Source organism: Lycorma delicatula, chromosome 2, assembly GCF_047948215.1.
Source record: "Lycorma delicatula isolate Av1 chromosome 2, ASM4794821v1, whole genome shotgun sequence".
NCBI classification, from domain to species: Eukaryota; Metazoa; Arthropoda; class Insecta; order Hemiptera; family Fulgoridae; genus Lycorma; species Lycorma delicatula.
The window spans coordinates 146687599-146706532 of NC_134456.1; the positions used below are offsets into that span (position 1 = coordinate 146687599).

Consider the following 18934-nt stretch of genomic DNA (forward strand, 5'->3'; position numbering starts at 1 on the left):
TAATTGACCTTCCCAGAATTTCAGAAAGCCTTAATTTACTCGGTGGAACTGAAACTCGGAGGAAATCTTTCACAATGTATAACTCGGTAACGAAGCGTTTTCGGACCTATGTTTATATGAACTTTTTTCTTATTTTTAGCCTCTAGAATGAGTTGTCAAAGTATTGCCCTATCCTGCTGAATCACCTGTATATAGAATCAGTGTGTGCCTCATGATGGGCCAAATGATAAATTTTATCAATATTAAATCATATGATGAAATTATTGGTTGTTTTAAGAAAGGCCCAAATCCAATCATAAGGTCATTTTTTAACTACTCATCAGTATCCACTCAGCTGTTTCTTTGTAGGATATATCTGAAATCTCTTATTTTGAATGTTTTTAAAACGTATTCTTTTCTATACAAAAACATTACCCTGATTGTTATGCTAGGTTCAATAAAGTTCAGACAACTAAAAAAAATTAAATGTTATGTAACTTTATGACTTCTATAAAGAATATTTTCAAAATAATTTTAATCACTCATTTGCAAAACCCAGAACAGATATCTACACAAATTGTGAAAGAATTTGGTTTCTATCAATAATACTGAAAAAATGAATTTAAAGAAGTTAAGAACTACAAAGAAATTTTATAAAATTTCCTTTAAAGCTTACAAATAAAAATTTCCGCAATGAGGTTTCTTGTTTTACTTTGAATAATTTTAATGCTTAAAATGTATTTTCCAAAAGTTTTAGTTTAATAAAAAATTATTGACAAAAGATAAGTATTATAGGGACAAATTATATAACAGTAGTTATTATTTGGATGGATTTTAATTTTATTTCAGTTACACTACAAGCAATTATCTATGAGTGTGTATCTCATAAGAATACCTACGAAAACAGAATTGCCTGTGCATGATAATTTATTCATTTAATTCCAGTATTGATATTTATTTCATATAAAAATTTGATTTGATTTTTTGATTATTGTACTTACTACTAATGTAAATGTAGTTATATTATTTAATTACTCTTTAATCGGAAAAGGTATCATTTGATAGCTTTTAGGTATTAATCCAGACCATGAATAGTTTTATACAGCATTCATAATAAAAATTATCTTTATTTATATAATTATGAAACAGGCTTCCTTGTTAGGGATTAACAAAAATCAACTCTGGCAAACAACCAGTTTGGTTATGTACTTAAAATTATGTTTGCTTAATAATATTATCTTTGAAAGATTGATGGTAAAGCAAATACAGTTTTATTATCATTATTAAAAGATTAGTAAATTTCTAATCAGAATGTTTTATCTTATGTTACATCAAGAATAATAAACTCTGTAAAACACAAAAAGTAATGCACTTACTTTATTTATTGCAAGACATATGATTGTTTAATATAAATCAACCTTTCCATAACCAGTGATTGCTTTTCCATGACCACTGTTCTAAAATTCGGATAGTATATTTTAAAAAAACTGAAAAATATTAAATATTAAAAATCTCATTAATATTATAAAACCAAAAAGTGTGTTTCCTGTAGAAAAAAAATGATTTTATGAAAAATCATATATATACCTAAACACACAATAATGTAACTATAACTTCCTAATTATGTAAATCAAACACATTTTGTAAAACAGAAACATTAAAAAAGATATTTCTTTACAAAATATTCAATTTTATAAAATTATGAATTATAAAAAATGCACTGACTTATTTCCTCCTAAAAACCGTAGGAAAGTTGAACAGGTTTTTTTTTACTACAACAGAATTATTTCCAAAAATATATTCTGAGGAAATTATATATATAACTCTTGAAAATTTTGTGCATAATTAAATTAATTTTGAAGGTTCTGTAAAGTGATTTTCACTTGCTATTATACAGTCCATCCCAAAAAAACTAGGTAGTCTTTCATGAGGAAGTTTAAAAATTACAAAGAACTTAAAAACATTGTAACATTGATTATGTTTATTGTTTTAAGTAAATAAAAAAAAAAAATAGATTGCAGGAAATTTTATTAGCTTTAAAGAGGATTTTATAACTTTAATAAAAACAATAGTTTTTTATATATTTTCAAAAAAGAACGTCTTTTATCCCTTTTTCTATTCTAAACTTCTGCACCACTCTGGTTGGAATCTCCAGAATTTTATTAAGTTAAAACTATACATTTCAAACAAAAGATCAATGGCCCTTAATTATTTCCTTATTCAAAGTCTATTTTTATTCAAATTCCATACTAAAAACCATCGTTCTGTTGTTCAAAAAGAAGTCCACGTTAAGTTGAAAACAAAAAAGATCTAATAAATATTAAATTTAGTATATGATAAATTTGATCATTCACAGAATAAATATTTTAAAATATATTAAATAAATATGGGATTTATTCATTTCTAATGCGTGAGATTTAAAAAATGAATATTCTATAATAATAAAGATGTTATTTATGCAAACAAACCTCCAATATCAGGACGAATTCTTTTATCATAACGATTGTTAGCTAAAAGACTATCTAATGTTTGGGAAACATTTTTATTAAAAGTTCGGAAGTCACGTACAAAACAGCTGACAAAGGATATTTGCGTCAAGAGCAATACAACTCCAATATAAGGAAGCAAATCCATTTTTTCTTTCATTTCTGATATCAGGTTGAAGTTCTCAGTCTACATTACCTAGAAAAAAATTGTAAAATTTAATTATATAAAAATATTATATACAGTAAAACCTCCCCAAAACGGAATCTGACGGGACCGAGTAAGAATTCCGTTATGATGAGTTTTTAAAAATCGAGCTAATTTATCGTGAGGTCCTTTGCTATGAATTATACAAACGTAAAATGAAGGCAAGGATAAACATTTGGAATAATCCGAAAATTATAGTGAATATAGAGAACATTAACCACTAATTTTCAAAAATTGTTCAGTTACACTAAAAGAGGGTGTTTTATATTTTTACAAGTTAGTAATTTTTCATTTAAGTTACGTTGAATTAGAAGGCAAAATAAAATAAAAGCCTTTTCTAAAATAATCAAGTACAGTTTTATTTTAATAACTTACCCTTGGAACTTACGTTTTCAATATTTATACACTTCACTTCAAGTATAAATTTCAGTAATAAAAGTAAATAGAAAAAATTCACTTAGCCTAAAACACAACATGATCTAACACTAATTCTAAAATAAAATCATTTTCTAAAGTAGTGAAGTACAGTTTTCTGTTTCAATAATTTACTCTTGGAACTTTCGTTTTCAATAATATATTCTAGCGGTTAACATATTCTGTCGCAAATTATCGCTGTTTATACGAATCGCGAATTCTTCCAGCTGCGCGACCATACTCAATGCTTTTTTTCGAAACTGTTAATTTTGTTCTCTGTGTCCTCTCCGTTTCCTTCTTCTTCTGAACTTTCGTTTATCTTGCCTGTTTCAGATAAAATAATTTCATCTACGTCTAAAATCCTTCTTCGGTTACCAAATCACCATCAATATCCACGTAGCTTTCAGCTTGAACCGATGTTTGATCACTTTCTATGCAAAAAAAATTCAACTTCACGCAATATTGTTGTACTGCGCAAAGTACGTGTATGGGGAACATAATCATTATCGGTTTCAATGCAGAAACCAGCTTCTTTAAACATATTTTTAACACAGTTATTTGTAATTTGTTTGTACGATGAAGAGAGCCAACTTAGTGCATCCAGAACAGTTATGCGTCAGTTCTTGAACAGATCAACATGAATCCACATTAGCGACTAGCGATTGCAGAATGTTTCCGATAATGAATTTTTGTGATTTATAATCTTCTGATCCATTGGTTGAGTTACACTAGTTGTGTTTGGAGAAAAGAACACAAGTTTTACATTAGAATAATTTCCATGAGGGTGACACGACGAATTGTCTAAAAACAGTAGAATATTTCTATTTTCATTAACAATTTTTTCATTTAAATTATAAAGCCATTTTTCCATTTTGTTAGACGTTATTTAAGACTTTTTATTCGTGTACCATTCCAGTGGTAACTGAACGACATTTTTTAAATAGCGAGGCTTCCAAGATTTACCTATCACCAATGGTTTAAGCAACGTGCCATCCGCAAAACCGCACATCAGAACAGTGTTTCTTTGGATTGTTTGCCTGCAATACATTTTTCATTTTTTAAACACAATGTTTTGTTCAGTAAAGCTCGAAAAATAAATCGGTTTTATCCCAATTACCGATATTTTTTGGTTCGTAACCTGCCGTTATTTCTTTAATTTTATTTTCTCAATCTAACTATTTCTTGTGTCTACATCTTTAGCCTCACCTGAAAGTTGATTGTTAGATAAACAACAGTTACAGTACTACATTATTATAATAATAAACTCTACTGGATTTATAATTAGCAAACCGTGGGAATGTACAATGTTTTTTTCTTCTTCTTTCCGTCTTATGGGACAAGATTAAAACGTAAAATTAAAAGTAAAATCTATGTTTCCTTTCAGTTTCCGTATTGTGGAGTTTTCCGTCTTGAAGAAATTAATTTCTATAAAAATATGTCGGGACTTGTGAAACCGTATGTTTTGAGAAGGTTTCCAATTAAATATTTATTTATATTTATTTCCAATATTTTGTATAGGTTTCACTGTATTAAAAAAAAAAAAATGGACAGTATTATCTTACAAACTATACTTTAATGCAAAAATACTGGCTGTAAAGTGAGAAGAAAAGATTTAGGTATATGTACATATGAACCTAAAGTGGATTCCTTAATGAATAGAAAGACTGTATAACTCAAAATTAAATAAAATAAATTATTATACGTGCACTTGTGCATATGCCCACATAATGCATACCAATATGGTATAAAATATTCATTTAAAAAACGTGGCAAATAACTTTCCCAGCTTTGCCCTTGGCAGACCTATATTTTATACACTACTGAGTATTTAATTAAATATTGATGAATATAATTTTTATTTAAAATCTATCAAATCAATTATGAAATACAAATAGAAAATTATTTTGAAAATTAATTTTAGACACAAATTTACAAAAAGATTTTAGAGATCGGTTTCTACAGCAACTTACAAAAACACATTTTCAAAATTTGTATGTAGAAAATTAAAATAACAGACACTCACTTGCAACACTTCAAACCATCTTTTTTTAATTATATTTTTTCGGTTTAGAATGATTACAGATTACTTAACATATCAATTTATGACTCTCGCTGACATAAAAATAAAAACTAATTAAATAAAGCAAAAAATACATAAATAAATACAATACAAGATAAATACACAAATATACACAAATTAAAACTCGGAAAAAATAGCAAACAAATCTAGAATTGTGTATTCAAAATAGCCTTAAAAATAATAAATAAACCAAGCCATTATGTACATAACAGTTACCAAAATCCCATAATTCCCCTGCAGTATATGAAATACTCTAATTGCATTGCTTTAATGTTCCACATTACTCAAATGGGATGCAATTTCAAATAAATATTCAATGAATACTGAAAAGTTTTCTACAATAACACTAAACATCAGGATGAGAACAGCAGCAGCAGTTATTGTAAATGGTCATATGAGGGTTAACACCATTATGAAATATATTTTAAAGTTCACTGTTTGATTGATGTGATTCAGTTTGTCATTCAAAAACTGATATTTTAAATATTTTTTATTGCTTAACTTCATGAAAAAATAAATAAAATTATTTATATTATGAAAAAATCAATTAATTTTGAATCGGTAAATAGCATGAGCAGATTCGGGAAGACCCAAATTTAACACTTTGTATTGTCAACTGACTTTATTTTAAATTTACTACTTCATTATAAGAAGTCAAAATACATTTTGAGGGTTGCAAAATAAAGCCCCATGGTTTTAAATGCTCACACTACCAATGTACTTTGGTTATTTAATAATAAAATTTCAGAAGTGATCATCTATTAATTAACAAACTGACTAAACCAACTGCTGAACTGTACTGAAGTTGTAGATTGTCATAACAGTATATATAATCTCAAATAAATAGGTAGTCATATGAAAAAAAAATTAATAGCATTATAATATTACAAACAATATCACATTATGGTAGCAATATAATATAAAAAACTAAAAAATATAGTCAATGATTATGTTTTAGTAAATTACATTAGTTATTTGTAATAGTTTAATTAAACAATTTCATTTAATATTTAAGTAAAATCTACATGAAAATTTTTTAACTTATCATAATTTGCTTACCATAAGCAGACTGTGAAGCTATGATCCAGAACTACTGACGATTTTGTAGGTTGTTTTAGTGAGAAGGAGCCAAACTATCTACAGAATACACATTAATCAAGTGGGATACACACTTGTGCATTCCGCAAGATTAAATCAGCTATCTTTACATCTTATATTTCAAAACTTTTAATCCTCTTTTTTACCCTCTCTTAATTTCCAAAGCTAAATATGTTTGTCTCTCTGGCTAAATAGTTGGCAGTTTTATGAAGTTTTAATAATGATACATAGGCATCACCAAACAGTAATAATTTTCTTTTCTGGATCTTGTTGTATAAAAATAAAATCAGCATAATATATGTAATAAACATAAATTTAAAATATTGCACCAGGTATTTACATTATAATATTCACCACAACAGCAACCAAATTTAGGTACTTATTATTCAATAGCTAAAGTTTAGATAAATAAAGATGTATTTACTAAAATTATACATTCTCTATATCATAAACAGTAAACAGAAACAGTACAACAATAAAACCATCTATGTTGTGTCTTGATTGTAATTTTTTAAGGATCCTCACATAATTTACAAGTTACTTCTGAAAATGTAAAGGGACCATTACAAAGAAAAAGCATCCAATGTTAGACCTTCTAGAAAAAGTAAGGGAAGAAATGGTTTCTTGTTGCCTCCTTCTCTTAACTGAATTATGTTTTCAGTATCAGATGCTAAGCCTATCAAAATTTAGGTAATATCCAGCTCTACAAGTTATATACTTATTCCATTTACCAAAGGGACTGATTGAATTTTAAATATTACTCTCAGAGAAAGTAACTTTGACTGGCGTTTCTTGTACCTCAGATCCAATAGTGCATTACAGTTACAAAATGACTAGATAGATAATGTAAGGCAAAAAGTTATAAACATTTTCAATTCTTCAATGAATTTTGATATTTTTTTTACTGTTTAATGCCAAATTACGGGTTAGTAATTTGGTACTATTTTTAATTTTATGACAATTTGAAATTTAAGGAAATGGAAGATTATTATTCCTTTTTTTTACTTTTGGTGCAATTTTTTTTAAGTTAGTTTTATTAATTATTTTTTTAAAGTTTATTTTATTCTACATTTTTAGTTTTTTTTTTATTAAAAATATAAATAAACCTAAAAAATTACACCTTTATGAAAAAAAGTTGTTTGCAAGAAACACAAAAAGTGAAAACTCTACACTTATACAAAAATGAGAGAACTGACAATCAGGACTTATACAATGGAGAGAACTGCAATAAGACTGTAAGATCTCTGCAATATAAAATGTGAATTAATCCCTTATTCATATTCTAAACTACTTATTAACTACTTTTCTTAAATTTTTTTACTTTTCTGTGATTTTTCTTCAATTTTTGAATATACATCTATAACACCATTCAATGCACAGCTATAAGCAATGATGAAAATCTTTTCTTTCATTTTTACAGGAAAATGCTTTGAATATCAATCTATAACAGCATTACTTAACAAATACTAAGCAATAATGATAAAAAAATCTTTAAATTGTATATGTAAGGATTGACTTTTTTTGATAACAAAATTTTTCGTTTTTATGAAAAAACATACAACTATACCAGCAGAATGACAGACTACCTTCAGAGATAAAAATCATCAAAATCAGGTAATTTAGTGACCTAAATAACTTAGGACTTGAACATATAGGATGGTTATATATTCAAGCTTGAAGACAGGATGAATTGAGAAACTCTTTCTTTATTTGAAATTTATCAATAAAGATAAAAATAATCAAATTTAAGTAGAACTAAAACAAAACCTCATAACAATATTAGGCCAGACATTGTTTAATCTATGCCAGTTGTAATTATCCACATTATTTTAAAATGATTAAGGTTTACTCAAAGATTTGTGATAATAAAAGTATTTATATATCCATATTTATAGTATCAACATATTTTGAACTTCAAAATCTATTTTGTACTTATTCCTTGCAGTTCAGACCTATGGTATATTTCTGCTTTTTCAGTGATACATGACTTTTATGCTTTTATTACCAGTTTAAAAAACTGGCAATAAACAATAATCATTCAATGGAATTAATTTCAGTATTATTACTATCTTTGTATGAATTATTAGAGCTGAAATATATTTTTTTTTACATTCATTACTGAACTTACATTAATTATATATATAATCAAATTACACAATATATTAACTTCCCTCCACTGAGTGAAAAGGGTGTGAATGCATTAATGTGATTCTTCTGTTACATGATTCCTTATGATACTGGTGTGTTTACAACATAATAGGTATAGTCGGCAACAATCAGAGTAGCATCTCTGAAAATAATGATGTTCACTACACATCCAATCTCTATATTGAACAGAGTGAAGATTTCACTTCCAGGACCGAACATGGACAGAATTTCAGTGGCTTGACATGCTGATATGTAAAAGTGTATTCGGATTAGTAATAAAGTGAAATATCTATGAAATTACAATAATATTAACCAGAATATTTTCCACGTTTAAAACAATATTATTTTTTATTCTTAAATAAAGTGTTCAACTAGTTTGTTGTATACTTCTTATTTAGATGGAAATAAAAGGAAGGATACCAATGGCAAAGGAAACCTTCAGTAAGAAGTAGAAATTATTATTAGTAAAGTCTGGACTTTAAGAAGTTAGCCAAGTGTTATGTATGGAGTGTCTTGTTGTATGGAACCTGAAACATGGATGATAAGGAAGAGGGAGAGGAAATGGACTGAGGATTTTGTACTTCAGTGTTCTCTGGAGTACTAGAGAAAACAAACTTATTTTGCTCACCTGATCATAGATTCCTATAATTCTGGATAAAGTGAAGAAGAAAATTATGGAAGATAAAATGATATATTAAGCCCAATCATCAGCTAGTATTTCTGCCTGGCGGCAGATCCCCTTATGCTCTCCATGCTTCCCAAGCCTTCTCCTTCATTCCTTTGTAGTTTCTTACGGAAGTTGTAGTTTCTTGTTGAAACTTATGAGAATGAAGGAAGCTGAGAGAGTAAAATGGATGGATAAAGTGAGGAATGAACAAGATTAAAGAAGAAAGAGCACTTACAAAAGAAAAGGAAACTGGTTAGGACAAGTAGTTAGAGGAAATAAAATCTTGACAACTACAATAGAAGGAGTAAGAAAATGAGCAAGAAGAAGAAAGGCGGATCAATAAATAATAGGTTTCACTGTCTTTTTTTTATAAAAAGATAACTCCAATCATTTATAAAAATGCAAATAGGCTACTGCATATTTCTTATTTACTGTTGCACAAATTTATTTCATTCACTTAAAAATCTACATAAATTGATCAGGATTATCAGAAAGTTTGATCAATAAAGTCTTATCATAGATGGTCTTACAAAATATTACTTTGTTAAATTTTATAAAATATCATTTATGTATTTTAATGTGTATTTCTATAATAATAATTTCAAGTTCTTTATTTACTTTAAATAAATCTATTTTAGTTTTATCGAAACATTCAATATCTTCTGATGTCAGTAAATATCACACCGGTGATATTTTTAAATGTCAGCAAGATATCACATAATTTGTCACTTAACTATAGCAAATTACATGAAATTATTTATTCAAATTTTTGTTATAACTATTTAATTGTAATCACTGTATAATCTGTAAACCTAAAATGTTATAAGTATACAATTGATGAAAAGAAATTTAAAAAAATGCATTTTGCAATTCAAAGTAAAAAAATAATTTATTTCTTATTATCATTTATTAAAAAAAAATTTGTTTTTCCTATTAAAGGCAACTGTCCCTCTTCTCTTCCATATAGTAAAAGAATTTGCACATGCATGTCTTGTTCTCATAAGATGTCTTTCAAAAACTAGTAATGTTAAAAACAATATATCACCTACATCACAAAAAAATAATATCATACAGAGTGGAAACACAAACCAGCCTTTAGGCATATTGTAGGCATATTTATTTATTTTTATAAATAAAGGATAGATACATGATTTTAATTTCATTCAACATTATTCAACTTTGAAAAAGATTTCTATGTGTATAACATTACGCAACAGTAAATATAATTTTAATGACCATAAAGTTATTTACTGATAGAGGTAAAAATAAAAGGGCTGGTCCTGTTAAATTTTACTTTTTATGACTGCCTTTCAAGGTATCAGATCCACAATTACTTATTCGGGGAAAGGATGCAGACTTTGGAATATCAACTGTTTTGAGAGTAGCAGAAATGTAATAGGTTCCTAATAATACTTATAAAAATATTTAAACAAGATTCTTGTACTATAAAAATTAATATTACATGATGTTTATAAACAATTAGTAATTAAATGTTGTACTATAAAATTTTACTTGTATGTAAACAGTACGCAACCTAATTTAAACAATAAAACAATTTTTAGTACAATAATTATTCATTTTTACTGGCTGATGAACATACCTACTAAATTAAATTATTTTATTTAATTTTGTTTATTTTCATAATGAATAATTAATGTCAAGAGAAAACCATAAATAATTTGTAAAACTGCAATTTAAAAATGAATAATTCATTATATTTTTAAATAAATTCAGTCAACTTTGATTTTTTTTTTACCTCCGGACCACCGTTAGATATTGTTTCAGAGGATGAGATGAATGATAATTTAAGCGTGAAAATGCTATGCCTGACCAGGATTCAAACCTGGGTTTTTTTGGATGAAAGACCAAGATGCTATTACTTGCGCCACAAAGGCCGGCACTAAACTGTGACTTAAAAATACATAACTGTCTTTATAAATACTCATAAAAAAAATGTTAAACCATATCAAACGTAAATTAAGCTGGAAAGCAATAACAGAGCAATAATTGTTTGTTATTCTTGTATACATTTTCTCTAGTCTACTATTTTGGCCTGAAGGGAGAGGAGTTAGCCAAAATATTCCAAACAAAAATAGAACATGGTTTGAATGAATTCTTAAAATAAACACATATGATGATTTCTTTCATCAAAAGCTGTTTGCTTAAAATTATTTTATTTTTTTGGCTGAAATGAATTATACATCAGACAAAGAATACTTGCAATATTATGATTCAACAAAGTAAACAAAAAAATATTTATCACAAGATATCCACAAACATAAATTTTACATTTTTAATATGAAATGAAATCATTTTATTAAATTTTTAATAATTTATATTATGTCTACATTATTATATCACTGATCTCCATGGCAGAGGGGTAGAATTTATTTATTTATTATTTTTTTTATTTTTTTTCATCTGTAAGTTTCCAGTTTCAAATCCCTTTTAGGTATGAGATTTAATTCATCCATAAAAACTTGTGTAATCCATTCCCTTTAAAGATTGATATCAAGGACATCTGGCAATAAAATGTTATCCTAAACTCTCCCTCAAAAAAAAAAGAGAAAATTTGGTTCTAAAAAGGAAAACATTTTAGTTATTTACATCAAACTGCACTGATAAAATATTTTAATTAATTAATTACTCGAACTGATTAAGGTATATTTTAAGAACACTAGGAAAGTTTTGCAATATAATTTTACATTCTGTAAGTTTTCAAAATAATTTCCACCACACATTATAGACTTCTTCAAAGAAACCTTGACATATGAAGCCATATGGAGCAAGGTCAGGACTGTAGGATGGGTATTGAACAGTTTTATTTCAATGTTGTCCAAATACTTGGAGCGAAATTTGGTGTAGTATGCTGGGGCATTATCATGGTGAAAAAACCACGCATCCATCAATGAGTTTAGGCGGACTTTCTTGGGAGCTTTGACAATTTTAGGCAGGCATTCCTCTGTATACCACTTCCCTGAAACTGTCTTCTTTTTTCCAACACAATGCACTCTAACACTCTTCTTACACTAAAAAAAATATATTCATCATTCTCTTCTTCACTGATCTGGATTTTTAAAAAGCTATGGAGTCTACTTATCTTTTAACACCCACAATTTGTTCTAAGCCTTGGTCGGAATGTCATTATAATACAGCCAAGTTTACTCGCCTGTCACAATACTGTTCACATAGATTTCCTATTTTAAAACTTCTTCAGGATTTCATGACATGCCATCTGATCATCAGTTAAATTACATGGGATGTGTAATTTGCAGCATGTCTTTCTAACTTGTAGATGAATCTTACAGAATAGCATGAATTGCTGGTGTGTTAATGCCCAAAGACTCGTGGTGGTCACACACATGTCTGTCTCAAGCATTTTTTGTTCTGCAGCAATGTTTTCCTCAGTCTCAGACAAATTCAGTCGACCTGAACTTGGAGTATCCTCAAGGCCAAAATTTCCTATTTCAAACTCTTGGTACCCCCAAATATTGTTGTACAATGAGTACAATCATCTCCAAACAAAGATAACATTTCCTCTGATCAACAGTTAACTCATAAACAAAACTTCCTGGTATTCAGTTTTTGACCATAACGTCACCTCTACCTTTTTTAACTAACACAGCAAAAAGTAAATGACATTAAAGCAACTACAGTGCAGGATGGGATCTGCCTAAACATGCACTAACTTGTAACCTGTGATGATCTGTTCCATCGTGTTGTAAAACTTTCCTAATGCGCTTTATATATGTAATCATAAAGCATAGTTTCTATAAATTATTTAATAAGTGACTAGAAATGTACAACTTTAAAACAACGTTAGCATAATAAGGCTCTTCCTTGTAAGGTAATATAAACAAAGTCATACAGTGCTTCATTGGTGGTTATAGAGAGGATGTGTTGTTCTTTCTCTGCACTATTGTATTTTTCTATAGTGTTTTTCAAAGTTTTTATGGAGTGCTTACTACGGATCTGCGAGTGTAAGTTTGTACTATAATAGTGTGTTGTAAATAGTGTTGTATGAGTGTGCATGTGTGAGAAGTTTTTATTCTTTTTTCGTGATTTTTTTCTGAATTTATTTGGAAAATAATTCAACATTGTACATATAATATTGTTAGTAGTAATTATTGTAGATAAGAGAAGAGGTTATTTTAATATAAAATTTTCCTATAGTCTACCTCTGTGGTGAAGACAATTGTCAGTGTAGGCTATAGTAGACTAGTAGGATTAGAGTTGAGATTTGAATCGGAAATTTTAAATTGTGGATTTCTAACTACCCCGTGGTTCGATTTCAACCCAGTTTTCATCAGCCTTTTCCTTTACACTTCTTTCCTCCTCTTCTTTTGGATTATAACCCCTATAGCCTTTTGGATTATAAAGGCTATCTCCTTTTGGATTTTAACCCCTCCCTCCTTACCAAATTCCAACCCCGGATTTTGGGTAATACTTGGGTAATATCCCAAAAAATAGCTTGCGAGGTGTTAAAATGCTAGGAATTGAGCAGGATAACCCCTCATAATGTTTTTAAACTGTTTGGAACCTCCTGCTTCCCGTAATGGTGAAAAGAAGCAGAAGTCAGCAGCAGCAGGCGCTGCAATACACTGCCAGCTCCCGTGACAGTGCCACGAGTGACTCTGAGAAGGGCAACACAACGAACGAAAGGAGGATATAACGTTTGATGGAGGATATAACGTATAAGATGGCCCCAATGAAATCTGAGAAGGTGCAAGAAAAGAGGACAGGATGCTCCCCCCAAGAAGAAATGGTGAAACACATGAAGGAGCTCATCAGTGTCAGTTGGGCACTGATGAAACATGCGGAGAAAAGCCATATGGCAAGGGAGCTAGCAGGTGATATGGAGAAAGTGGTGCAGGCTTTTTGTTCGTTTGTTGAATCAAGACCATTTGACAAGAAAATAGACATTAATGAGGTGACATGCCAGACCAGGCTAGCGATTGGCAATGAAGAGCTGCTAAGACAGATTGAGGAAGGCGATTGAGAATGATGAAATAGACAATTTGGTCGTAGCTAAATGGAATAAAGAGTGGTTACAACAGATGGCGGAACTGAAGGATCCAATATTTGATAAGAAAGATAAGGACCTGGCTATAGTCTTTGTTATGGCCAGGTAATAGTAAATTCTCTGAGGCTGTTAGACGAGTGGCACCAAGACTTCGTGACCTTGAGTCGAGTGGATTTTGAGAGTAGGTCAGCTGCTCGTCTGTTCTGAGTGTGCAACGATCCTTTGCGGTGAGGATGTTGTTGATTTTAAAAAGGTATTCGTGCTAATCATAGATTCTGGCGATTGTAGAGGGTAACATACCACATATAAGAAAGGGAGTTGCCGAAGTGTTCTTGCAGGCAAGGCAAAACTTAGTGTTTGGGATGAAGGAAGTCGATACTGCTCATGTTACTAGGAAGGTTCTTGAGTAAGCAAACCGAAGGACGAAGTGAATAGGGAAAAACATTAGTGGTCAAGGTGGCCGACAACCAAGAGAAGAAAACTTTTGCACATCTCCTTAAATAGGTCAAAAACAGGGTTCAGGAAGAAGATCCAAAGATCCTCTCAGTCCAGAGAGGCCAAGACAAGGATCTCCTGATTCGTGTTAAAGAGGAGGCCGAGGAACCAAAAATAATGTTGAGGAAACTCCAAGATGGAGTTAAAGGGATTAAGGTCGCCCTTAAGAAAAAAGAAAAATCACAGAGAATCAATGTCAGGGAAATCGAAGCCCTGGCCACCAAAGAAAAGGTGGTTAAGGCGGTGAAAGAAGTTACCGGACAGGACGAGAAGATTGATCACTCAATTAGGCTCAGGACGGCCCACTCTTGAACTCAGGTGGCCTCGTTAACTGTAACTAGTGGGGTGGCTGAGAAGCTACTGTTGAAGGGTCGCTTGAGTGTGGGAGTGATATCTTGTAGAGTAACAATGGATACTGAATAGGAAAGGTGCTATTGGTGCTGGATCTGGGACATAAAGCCTCTAGTTGTCAGGGACCGGATCGTAGGCGCTGCTGCTTCAATTGTGGGAAAGAAGGCCATTTTAAGGCGGGGAGCATTGAGCCGACAACGTGTAGAAAGTGTGGTGCGGAGTGCCAGCAATATGGCAGCACTTTATGCAGAACTCAATAAACGTATTACAGGTGAATACCAACTGTTCGCGGCACCCTCACGATTTACTGTGGGCCATGGCCAAGGACTATGAGGCAGAGTTATTGGTGGTTGCTGAACCGAACCTTGGTGTAGCAAAAACCGCACAATGGTATACGAATGATGAATGTACTTGCGCCACTGCAACAGTTCCCAAACAGGGTGCGATTAGTGATAGTGGAAAGGGACTGTGGTTCGTCTGAATTTAGATTGGTGGCAGGATTTTCTATAGCTGATATGTCCCACCTAACATATCAGTAATCAGTAACGGGATTTACTAACAGGATAGAGAGTTTAACTGCAGATTTACGGAGGCGGAATCACCCGGTATTCGTATGCAGGGACTTCAATGCGAAGCCCCTGAATTGGGCAGTGAAACAACAAATCTAAGAGGCAGTACACTGGCTGAGGCTATTGGCCTCTGTAAATATGGTGTGTTTAAACACCTTTGGCGCACACAAATTTCACAGAGGGGATAGGGGGTTTCACTCCTTACGTTTGTTGGGGAGTCCGAGGCAAGAGACATGTGTTGGCACGTGTTGGAGGACGAGACTCTCAACAAGCATCACTATATAGAGATGATCACTGGGTAGCCGCAAGGTCATGAAATTGGTGTATTGGGGCCTTGGAGAATGAGATCGACCCAGGCTCCTGGGATCCGAGATGCGTTTGTGCAGAAAATGGCTGACCATGGCTCTGAGAGTATGGAGCTGGAAGAGTTGCATGGCATGATGGTTGATGTATGCAGAGAAACATTAGGTGAAAGACGTACCAAAAATCGGTCTATTGGTGGTGCCCTGAGGTGGAGGCCGCTAAGAGAGACTATTAAATATAGGAGATGACTCACTAGAGGAAGGAGGAGAGGCGACCTTACCGCCAACAAACATACATTGACCCTGCTGAGGCAAGCTCGTAGGGAGCTGAAGAGAATGATTGTCAAATCTAAGGAAGCTAATTGGAAGGAAATATGTAATGACCTGGATGAAGACCCCTTCGGAAATGCTTACAGAGTGGTTTAGGGAAATTTGGCAAATCACTACCTAAATTGCCTACTGCATAGCTGAGGGAGGTTGTAAGGGAACTCTTCCCTAAAGATCAGCACTGAATACGGAGCAAAATCGTGGCCGGGGCGATGCCCCGTTTTTACGATGAATGAGTTTTTATACGCAATCATAAGCTACATAATAATAATTAATAATAAGCTACAGCCTAGGAAGGGACCGTGGCCGGACGGCATCTCAGCTGAGATATTCAAAGTATTGGTGAACACGTCATCACTGACGCAAATCGAAGTATTTAACAAGATTATCTTGATGGCGGGAGGAGACGCATCATAAGACTTACGGTGGTGTTAGATGGGGCAGAAATTTCTCCTCTAGAAGGGTCAATTGGCTTATAGGGGTTTGGTATCTGACTCAAAAGGTCGAGAGGCGCACGTGGCTGAAGTTAGCAAGAAGGCGGAGGGTTACCATTAACCTGGTAACCAGGTTAATGGCGAATGTTTATTTTTTAATGTTTATTTCTTACTTCTCTTCTTTGTGTATAGTTGAATATAATTTTTTCTCAAAATACTGAACTGCTTTTATTATTTATAGTGAATACACTTCTGATAGTTTATTGTGTATTCAATCATTAATGTTACTATTATTATACATCATTTGTGTAATATTGATTGTTTGGAGCTCTTGAAACTGTTATATCGTAAGTCCTGTAGGAATGTCAGAGCTATATACATTACTTTTTCATTTAATATTTGTTATAAATTAACACCGGGTGATGCAAAAAAAGTCACAACCTATTGAAATCTAAAAGCAGGAGTATTACTTTAATTATTAGTCTGTATTACAACAGTTTTACTGACCTGTGTCTTCACTTCTTAAATTTACCACTAGAGTGCATTGTGTGCCATTAAAATGGCTGATCAACTGTTAACTGAAGTTTTTTGTTGATTATTCTTCTCCTGTTTCTGTGAATAAAAAAATATTGTTAAAGAATAGGTAGGCCCAAAACTGCAACTTGAGAGGAAACCAAAACAAGATTATTACAAGCAATCAGTCAGCCATTCAAATTTATTACTTGCTATCATTAAAACATCCAAGTAGATGGCCTTACATAAAACCTTATACAAAAAGAAGTCAAGTTGCAAATGAAAAGGAGTGTGTTACAGATGATACGGTAGCTCAATAGAAAAGATGATTTAGCAATAAATTGATATTATAAAAGTCTGAAGTTTGATTCTCTACTTAGGATAGATTCTATTTTTGATAATTACAATCCACTTTCAGGACAAAATCAAAACTAATAAACCCTAGAAATAGCTACATGAAAGACAAACAGTAAACAAAGTAAGAAACTCTACAAAACTAATAACCCTAGAAATAGCTACATGAAAGACAAACAGTAAACAAAGTAGGAAACTCTACAGCATAATTAAGCAAAATATTGAAAACCTTCATGAGGTGATTATGTAACCCACCAATTAATCATGCTTTAGGTATATAACTTCTATCAGAAAGAAAGATAAAGTGGGGATAATTAAAACATAAAACAGAATCAATTATAATAAATAAGGAATGTGTTTATTTATCTTTAAATACATAACTAAATAAATTTAAAAATTAAAGTAGTCACTTTAAACTAAGAAAACAATAATAATAGTAATAATATACCTCAAACAACTTAAGTGAATTTTGAAGTAACCAAAACATTCATTCAAAAATTATTATAACTAATACAACGTTATCATCACAACATAATCAAGAAAAAAGTAATAAAATAAAATATGATTTATTTATCAACTATTACACAGATTTCAGTTAACAGAACAAGAATACTTTTTTAAATGATTAATATTTTACAAATAATCTATGAAATATAACAAAAGATATTTTCTGAATAAAAGAAAAAACATTCTCAATGAGTTGGGCTCAAAACATTAAATAGGCCAATCTCCAGAGACAAAAAATTAGTAAATTAAATATACGCATTTGTATTTTTAGAGACGTTAATTTAAATTACTTTATTTTGGAGAAACAAACTCAGAAGTGAATACCCATATTAATCAATTTATTTTTATTAATATGGGTATTATTTTGGTTTATTAATTTATTTTGGTCCTTTATTGGACCAAAAAAAATTATTTAAAGTTTTAGTTATTTATAGGTTAAAAAACTGAAAAAGGAAATTTTTTTCACTTTCTATATTATTCGTCTGAAAGTGATTAAAGTTTATAAAAATCATTTACCACTTTTCAGAGCTCTCTAAAACAGAGCAAAATGAAAATAAATGAAATTACATGGGCAGGATTCTATCCATGTAAAAATTCTAGATAAAATAAATTTATAATTTTAAAATTAGTTAAGTATTTATCATAAAATAATTTAAATTACATACAACAGTGAATGATATCTGGCTAAATAAAAGTTCTCCCCACTTAAAGGTAATTCTTTAATGCCATAATATGATTTTTCAACTATTCAAACTAACCACTAAGAATTATTGCTGAACTGTTTACAATTATTAATTCTTACAAGAGAAAAACTGTGCTTCTTCTGTAAAACAGGAATATTCTCCTGTATGGGATATACTTTTCTCAATTAAAAAAAAAAAAAAAAAACTAAAAACAGTTTTATTCAGTGTTTCATTCATTATTGGATTATGCAGAGAAATTTAATAAATTTTTCTTTTCATTTTATCTAGTAACAGAACAA

General features: G+C 30.6%; 1 protein-coding gene and 1 long non-coding RNA gene across 5 annotated transcripts in view; one reads left to right on the plus strand and one right to left on the minus strand.

Moving 5' to 3' along the window:
• LOC142319301 (gamma-aminobutyric acid receptor subunit alpha-6-like) overlaps window positions 1–6425 on the minus strand; it is a 34193-nt gene extending 27768 nt beyond the window's left edge. For 2 of the 4 annotated variants that reach the window (XM_075356417.1, XM_075356416.1), the window contains exons 1-2: window positions 6224–6424; window positions 2448–2661 (exon numbers count right to left, since the gene is read on the minus strand). In XM_075356417.1, coding sequence (XP_075212532.1) covers window positions 2448–2625 — 178 coding nt within the window. In that variant the 5' untranslated portion in view covers window positions 2626–2661; window positions 6224–6424. Of the gene's footprint in view, window positions 1–2447; window positions 2662–6223 lie in introns of all 4 variants that reach the window. The other 2 variants (XM_075356415.1, XM_075356414.1) reach the window with 2 other exon arrangements.
• Window positions 1–18934, plus strand: part of LOC142319302 (uncharacterized) — a 61975-nt gene that overhangs the window by 16262 nt on the left and 26779 nt on the right. The window contains exon 2 of the long non-coding RNA XR_012755167.1: window positions 7683–7876. This is a non-coding gene — a long non-coding RNA (uncharacterized LOC142319302). The remainder of the gene's footprint in view (window positions 1–7682; window positions 7877–18934) is intronic.